The 8,929-nt window shown below is 39.9% G+C and overlaps 1 protein-coding gene across 1 annotated transcript; it reads left to right on the top strand.

Moving 5' to 3' along the window:
* Nucleotides 1-2,383: 2,383 nt before the first annotated feature.
* LOC123498899 (cuticle protein AMP1A-like) lies at nucleotides 2,384-4,017 on the top strand. The gene is made up of 3 exons (XM_045246435.1): nucleotides 2,384-2,534; nucleotides 2,939-3,195; nucleotides 3,606-4,017. Exons 1-3 carry the CDS (start codon nucleotides 2,526-2,528, stop codon nucleotides 3,799-3,801), a joined length of 462 nt encoding a protein of 153 aa, XP_045102370.1. The 5' UTR covers nucleotides 2,384-2,525; the 3' UTR covers nucleotides 3,802-4,017.
* Nucleotides 4,018-8,929: the final 4,912 nt, after the last annotated feature.

The raw sequence follows: 8,929 nt of genomic DNA, 5'->3' as shown, positions 1-8,929 counted from the left end.
GGGTGTGGGAAAGGTTGGGCTGGGCTGGGAGAGGCTGGGAGAGGCCGGGAGAGGCTGGGAGAGGCCGTGAACCGTCTCACCTCTCGTGTTTAGGGAAATGTACTGGAAGACTTGTGTGTGTGTGTGTGTGTGTGTGTGTGTGTGTGTGTGTGTGTGTGTGTGTGTGTGTGTGTGTGTGTGTGTGTGTGTGTGTGTGTGTGTGTGTGTGTGTGTGTGTGTGTGTGTGTGCGTGTGTTTAATATTATTCAAGGGACATTTATTAATCTTCCCCATTATCATTATTATCATTATTCTTATTTTCTTATCAATATTTTAATTTTTTTATTATTTTTTTTTTTTCTTTCCTTTCTTGTTCTTAGTATTCTTTTGATTCTGACCTTCTGATTATTATTATTATTATTATTATTATTATTATTATTATTATTATTATCATCATCATCATCATCATCATCATCATTATTATCATCACCATTATCGTTATTTCCCTCACCACCAATACCAACCTTATCACCACTACAAAGTACAACAACAGATAAGACAAACCACGAATACAACAACAAAAAATCAAATAAATAAATAGAAAAATAAAATAGAATGAAATAGATACAAAAAAATAATAAATAAATGAATAAAAACTGGTTCCCTCATGTTTATTTCACACTCTTCACTCGTCTAATCCAACCAAGGATATGTAAATGGGAGAGATAACGAAGCAAATAAGCCAATAAAATATGCATGTTTCTCTTATGTGTGCGTGTGTGTGTGTGTGTGTGTGTGTGAAAGGGGAACAGATGGGGAGCCGGGGATGGTGGTCAAGTAGAGGTCACATGTAGAGGTCAGGGAAGATTGGATGAAAGGAGGAGAGAGGAGCGAAAGGAGCGGGAAGTCTGCAGGGAAGGGAAGGTATGGGCTGTGACTGACTGCCTGATGGAGGAAGAGGAAGCAAGAGTACGAATATGTGGAAGGCGATGAGGACGAGGACGAGTACGAGCAAGGTGTGTATTTGGGAGGGAGTTGTGGGTGTCCAGTCAGGGGACGAGTACAGGTGCGGCAGGTGGCAATCATAAATTAAAACAGTAGTAGTAGTAGTAGTAGTAGTAGTAGTAGTAGTAGTAGTAGTAGTAGTAGTAGTAGTAGTAGTAGTAGTAGTAATAGTAAAATAATAATAATAATAATAATAATAATAATAATAATAATAATAATAATAATAATAATAATAATAATAATAATAATAATAATAATAATAATAATAATAATAATAATAATAATAATAATGATGATGATGATGATGATGATAATAATAAAAATAATAGTAACAATAATAATAATAATTATAAAAATATCAATATTAATAATAATAATAATAATAATAATAATAATAATAATAATAATAATTAAATTAAAACAGTAGTAGTAGTAGTAGTAGTAGTAGTAGTAGTAGTAGTAGTAGTAGTAGTAGTAGTAGTAAAATAATAATAATAATAATAATAATAATAATAATAATAATAATAATAATAATGATGATGATGATGATGATGATGATGATGATAATAATAAAAATAATAGTAACAATAATAATAATAATTATAAAAATATCAATATTAATAATAATAATAATAATAATAATAATAATAATAATAATAATAATAATAATAATTATAATAATAATAATAAAACAATAATAATAATAATAATAATAATAATAATAATAATAATAATAATAATAATAATAATAATAACAAAAATAATAAAAAAAATAACAATAACAATAATAATAATAATAATAATAATAATGGTGATAAAAGTAATAATAGCAATAATAATAATAATAATAATAATAATAATAATAATAATAATAATAATAATAATAATAATAATGACAAGAAAAATCTATAAAACACAAGAGAAAAAAACACTTACGACACTCAAGGGAGAAAGACATACACACACACACACACACACACACACACACACACACACACACACACACACACACACACACACACACACACACACACACACAGGTGAGATAAGGAAAAAGCCTACAACACACATTGCCACAACAACAACAACCAAAAAAAGAAAAATCACACCTGCCTAACCAAAGATGCAGACAAACGACCACCACCATCACCACCACCACCATCACCACCATCACCATAATCACCACCACCCTCACCACCATCACCACCACCACCACCACAACCTCGACCTCCACCCGACAGTCGTGCCTCTCGGAAATGTGAAGGGACACGGTAAGTGAGGCAAAAAGCGGTCCATAGCAGGAACCCCGGCACCCCCAGCTGTCCCGGGCGCATCTCGGACCGACTGGATTCAAAAGGGAGGGACGTCAAGGCGAATATCACGAGCTTAACAAGTTGCCCTTAGAACGCCCCGCCCGGCCTTGGACCTGCACGGGGACCCTAAGGCGGAGTCAGAGGCAAACTAGACTTGTCTCGGCGAGCGTATAAAAGCCGCCCTCTCTCCGAACACCGCCACAGCCTTCGTCAGCACCGCCACACAACATGAAGCTCGTGAGTACCTGTCCCTGCAGCGCTTCCACGCCTTGCTGTTCCTACTCTGCCCTGCTGCCTCGGTCTTCCTAAATGCGTCTCTTATTTTGACCGACGTGGCTTCTTAGGCTTAGTTAATCTGTCTGGTACAAGTTCAGTCTTCTCTGGAAAGGTACCATTGGTCAATATGAGTGATCGAGTAGTTCAAATGCTCTTGTGCTTGGTTTTCATTTTGTTCAGTATTTGAAACACGCCAAGTGTCACTCATTGCTAATCAGAGTCAAGACGTTCATTTTCCAATGTCACTTGAAACACATCTTAACTCTGTACTTCATTTCACAATGTTGTTCGTGTTCACGGTGTTGTGTGTTTGTGTTTTCTGTTCCCTTTCTCCTTGGCTAATTCTCCCTTTGTTTTCCCTTCAGGTTCTCCTCGCCTGCCTCTTCGCCCTCTCCGCAGCGGCCCCTCAGTTCCTGAGGCCCAGCCGCACCTCCCAGCCCTTCATCCCCTTCATCCCACCCCAGCCACAAAACAACCGCATCATCCAGGTGCTGCGGGACAGCCGCGACGACCGCGGGGACGGCAACTACAACTACGAGTTCGAGACTGAGAATGGCATCTACACCAACGTGGAGGGGCGCACTGGGCTGGCCGGCCAAACCAACCAGGCAGGATCCTTCAGGTGACTAGACCACTCTGTGTGACTGATTGGCTGATCCACTCACTGAATGACAAAGTCTGAATGATTAAGATTAATTAAACACCACAACAATGGAATCGAATGGAGCAGCAGGTTAAGATATTGAAATACAAAAACATTCCAAAAAGATAAGCAAAAAATATCGAATAATATAAAAGCAGCAAAAGATTAAGAAATAAATTACACGAGAAGTTCATTGTCTGTCATGAGAACTCATGCGTCACGGCTTCCCGGTGTCCGTGGCTTGACTACGTCATTACGTTTTCTTTATAAATACAAGTAAGGGTAAACGTGTTACTTCTTCAGGTGACTACATGGCTTCCTTCACCTGCCGTGACCTACAGTGACCTTACATATCACAGCCTCCTCTGACCTGCTTCACCACCCTACAGGTTCACCCTTCCTGATGGCACCCTCGCTGAAGTCACCTTCGTAGCTGATGAGGCTGGATTCCGTGCCCAATCTCCACTGCTACCCCAGGCCCCGCCCATGCCCGCCCACGCCCTGGAGCAGATCCGCAAGGCTGAAGAGGAGCGTGCCCGTGGCGTTCAGTTCGACAACCGCGGCTTCAGAATAGGCGGCTTTTAAACCACTAGGATTGTATCTCCATCACACCACCAGACGCCTCATGACTCCCTCACCCCCTCACCGCCTGCCTCGCCCCATCAACACCACCCTGCCGGCACATGAACCCACACATACACACTGCCGCCCTTAAGTCTCTATACACGGCGTCCATAGTAACACACGCTCATATATATACATCGCCTTGAATGTTGTTAATAAAGAGCATAAAAAAAAGAAGTCCCTGTATCTCTTTTAATCCCTACGACGGTTCTTTATTTTTTTCACCGGGGGTGTCAAGGAATCTTCGTGTTTTTATGGCGCGTCTGTCAAGGTGAGCGGCCGCCCGTCCCTCGTGAGCATCCCTTGCCTCTCACTCGTCATGCCGTGAGTGAGAGGGAGAGGAGAGGGACAATGACTCAAGAAGAAATGAAAGGGAACAAGACCAGAAAAAATACATCCCACGAACTCATATTTTCTTTCAGTTTTATTCCCTTTATATTTTCTTTACTTTATTCTCACTCTCCTCTTGAGCTGATTACACGGCCGAAAATTACATGCCACGAGGAACAGTGACTCGACAAGAAATTAATAAAGAACAAGACCATAAAAGAAAATATCCAGTGAAATTACATCTGTTTCTAGACTTGTATTTTTTTCTTTATCACCATCAATTCTCTTCAGGCGATTTTGTGGCCAAGGAGCAGAAAAATTACAAGGAAAATAAAAAGGTAACAAAATGAAATACCGTAAAAATAATCTAACGTAATCAAACTTTAGTCTTAATCAACGTATACAATCAGACAGGAGCTCATTAAGTCCATGGATGATCAAATATTAATCATTGGTTTCATAACTTGTGGTGGTTTTTAAAAGAGGTTCATGTAGCGGACAGGATGACTAAAAATACATCTGTTTCTACGCTTCCTGTTTTCTTTATCACCATGAATTCTCTTCGGGCGATTTTGTGGCCAAGTAGAAAACAAGAAGAAAAATTACAAGAAAGATAAAAAGCTAACAAAATGAAATAAGAGAAAACCACAGGCGTCATTTACTACGACTAAGAATATGGTTCCAAATTTTCTCTGGCGATTTTGCGAGTAGAAAACGAGACGAAAAATTATAAGAAAGATAAATATGTAACAAAATTAAATAAGAGAAAACCACAAGCGACTAAGAATATGCTTCAAAATTTTCTTTTATTTCCATTTTTTGTCTCTCTCTTCCCCTTGATTACGTGACGGGGGACGAGACAGAGGACGCGACGGACCATGACAGGGTGAACGAAGGAATGAAAGGAAACTAACAAAAAGTCCCACGGGGTGATATTCAAGGCCAACAAGGAGCCTCCAGCCTGCTTTTTTCTTTATTTTCCTTCTTTTTTTACTTTTTCACTGATTGCGAGAGTCAAGATCAGAGGACACGAGGGCAGTGACAGTGTTGGAGGGGAGAATAAAATAAAGGAAATAAAATCAAGGAAATAAAAACAAGCTGTCTATCCATCAAAACTAATTAAATACATAAAGGTGCTAGGTTCATCTGGAAAGACGTAGAGCAGAGGAAGGGAGGAATAGGTGAGATGAGGTGAAACTTTTTGTCCTGTGGTGGAATTAGAGGAGGAGAGGAGAAGAGGAAGAGAGAAGAAGAAGAAGAAGAAGAAGAAGAAGAAGAAGAAGAAGAAGAAGAAGAAGAAGAAGAAAAAAAGAAAGAAGAAGAAGAAGAAGAAGGAGAAGGAGAAGCAGAAGCAGAAGCAGAAGAAGAAGAAGAAGAAGAAGAAGAAGAGAAGAACGAGGAAAAGGAAGAAGAGGAGAAGGATAATGTTAATATTAATAATCAATAGGAACACTGAACTTTTTCTCATAAGCGTTTACAAGTTTTCAGGTCGTCCTTTAGTGCTGCAGTCTCTTTAAATAGTTGTGTGGTATAGAAAAGACAAAAATAAGCTTCTTTTTTACTGCACTTCCCTGAATATCAACAGAAATTATGACCGTAACAGGAAAAAGTTAGTTACAAGTCAAACTATATATAATCTTGTCTATCTTTTCATCACTCCATCTATCTCTTTATCTATCCATGTACTTCAATTTCCCTTTCCTTATTAACCCAATCAGTACCATGACGTGTTTCCATATTCACTCTGCTTACTATTTCATGATTCTATACAGCTTCAGAGACTCATGTGTGGGATTAAAATAGTGAAGACTCTGGCCATTACTCTTTTGACCTCCATAGACCCTTCCTAAATGTCAATAAAATGGTCTAATCGTACACAAATCTCAAAGGTAAAAATGTGTCCCAGTACTGAAGTGGTTAAAATGGTCTAAGATTACCACTGTTACCCTCTACTTAGTGTTCGGTCAACCATTTGTTTTAAGTACTTTCCTGATAGACAAAATAACTTTAATTTCTCATCTCTTCCTTCTAAAAATACTTCTCCTCATACCTTACCAAGTCTCTTCCTTTCAAAAACACGTATCTTCTTACTATACCAAATAATACCAAACTTTGTCCATTCCATTCACCTTCGGCCACTCTTAAGTAAGTTCCAACGATTTCATGAGCATCCAGTTTCTGAAGCACGACGACAGAATGGGTAAGGCAATCACATGAACCTTTCTCTCCAGTGGGATGTTACTTTTTCTTAACACTGCTTTGGAAATACAGGAAATATAAGAGAATAAACGAGAGAGAGAGAGAGAGAGAGAGAGAGAGAGAGAGAGAGAGAGAGAGAGAGAGAGAGAGAGAGAGAGGATTGGTCAGACAGGTACAAACATTCACCCTCATGGTCACGTGATCAAGTGTGGGAAGGAAATACGTGACAAGGAGCTGGTCTCTTCCTTCTGCTCCACCAAGGTCGTGCATCCGTCTCAGCCATTCCAGATCCTCCCACACCGTCAGTAAGGAGGATAAGGGATTGAGGACGTGACCTTAATACAATCTAATCTAATCTAACTTAAGCTAACCTATCTTAACCTAACCACACGGGCTGCAAGGATGAGTGTATGGGATTTTGAGCCTAACCTAACCTATTCTGAGCTCACTAAACCTTACCTAACTTAAAACTTACAACACGAGCTGCAAGGATGAGTGTATGTGATCTTGAACTTAACCTAACTTACCTGAGCTCACCAAACTTTACCGAACTTAATCTAATAACATGAACTGGCCTAACCTACATTGGTAGCAAGGGTGGTATATATGTGGAGAACTTAATCTGACCTCACCTGACGTAACCAAACAAATCCTAAACAAAACCTAGCCTTACCTGACTCAATTTAACTAAACCTAACCAGACTGAAGGAATTTAACCAAACCTAGCTAAAAGCATTCTTGAACCTAACCTAACGTAAACTAACCTAACCTAATTTAACCTACACATAACCTAACCTGAAGGAATTTAACCAAACCTAGCTAAAGCATTTTTGAACCTAACCTAACCTAACCTAACCTAACGTAACCTAACCTAACCTAATTCAACGTACACATAACCTAACCTAACGTAACCTACACATACCCTAACCTGAAAAGAACCTCATCAAACCTTTCTTGAACCTAACCTAACCTAACCTAATTTAATCTAATCTAACGCAACTGAACCTTACCTAAAAGTAACCTTAAAACTCACACGAACAGCAAGAAATCAACAGAACCAAAAAATCATTCCTACAAGCGACACACGTACACAACCCCAAGGACCGCACTGAACGATGAGGTCCCACGAATATTCCTGTCCAAAAAATCCACTCACGGGAATAACAAGGGTGAGTGGGTGGATAGGTGAGTGGGTGGAGGATTTTACTCAGCCCACTCGTGACCAAACAGCACGCACGGCAACTCTATAGAGACACCTTGCCCTTGTTCTTGCACCTCGACACCACACCTCACTACCCACGTCAGACTGAATAGAGTCACCTTAGACTTCACGTGGGCAGCGCAGAAAACGGGGATGAGTTGTGAGTATGAGGTGAGTGGTGATGTTCTTATGAGTGGGAGAGGAATGCAGGAGAGGCGAGGGATGGTGTGAAGGAAAGCAGGGATGAGAGGTGAGTGGGAGAGGAATGTTGAAGAGATGGTGTGGGGAGTAAAGGGAGTATTTTTGAGGTGAAAGAGGGGCGGATTAAGGATCACAGGTGCCTTTAGGAGAGAGAAGGAAAAAAGAGGGGGAAAAAAGGTAACCTGTACTTTTGAGGCAAGGAAAGAAAATGAAGCTGCTTGTGTCTTGACGAGGAAAATAAAGACAGAGAGAGGAAGAACAGAACATTAAGGATCACAGGTGCCTTTAGAAGAGAGAAGGAAAAAGGGAATAAAAGTCGCAGGTACATCTGAGACAAGGAAAGAAAGTGAAGCTGCTTGTGTCTTGATAGGAAAAAAGAGAGACAGAGGGAAGATGAAGAGAAGATTCCTTAACCCCTTCAATACTGGGATACATTTTTACCTTGAGATTTATGTATGATTAGACCATTTTATTGACTTTAGGAAGGATCTATGGAGGTCAAAAGATTAATGGCCAATGTCTTCACTATTCTAATTACCCACATAAGTTTCTGAAGCTGTATAAAACCACCAAATAGTAAGCAGAGTGAATATGGAAACGCGTCATGGTACTGAAGGAGTTAAGAGTGTGAGAACAGAGAAGGGCAAGTTGAGTGTGGGAGCGCCTGACGAGAACCACGTGTTTTATGACTGAAGGGAGGAGTGAGGAAGAGGTAAACCACTACAACATTCGACTCTCACTTTCTCCCAGACTCTCACACTCACCGATTCACTCATGCCACCTGGACTCACCTGAATACACACCCATAACTCGACCAAGGAACAAGTGGCTGGGATAAACTCGACACTCACCTGCAAGAAACAGAAAACGCTTATCAAATTGCATTTAAAATTTACTAATGCTAAACTTTATAAACATTAAAAAATGACTGTAGTATCATTTCTTTTTAATCAATGTAATTTCTCTCTCTCTCTCTCTCTCTCTCTCTCTCTCTCTCTCTCTCTCTCTCTCTCTCTCTCTCTCTCTCTCTCTCTGTGTGTGTGTGTGTGTGTGTGTGTGTGTGTGTGTGTGTGTGTGTGTGTGTGTGTGTGTGTGTGTGTGTGTGTGTGTGTGTGTGTGTTTTGTGTGCAGGTGACTAAAACCAAGACTTTTCACACT

Source organism: Portunus trituberculatus, chromosome 48, assembly GCF_017591435.1.
Source record: "Portunus trituberculatus isolate SZX2019 chromosome 48, ASM1759143v1, whole genome shotgun sequence".
NCBI classification, from domain to species: Eukaryota; Metazoa; Arthropoda; class Malacostraca; order Decapoda; family Portunidae; genus Portunus; species Portunus trituberculatus.
The sequence above is the reverse complement of the archived record's forward strand: the minus strand, read 5'-3'. Positions and strand labels throughout refer to the sequence as shown.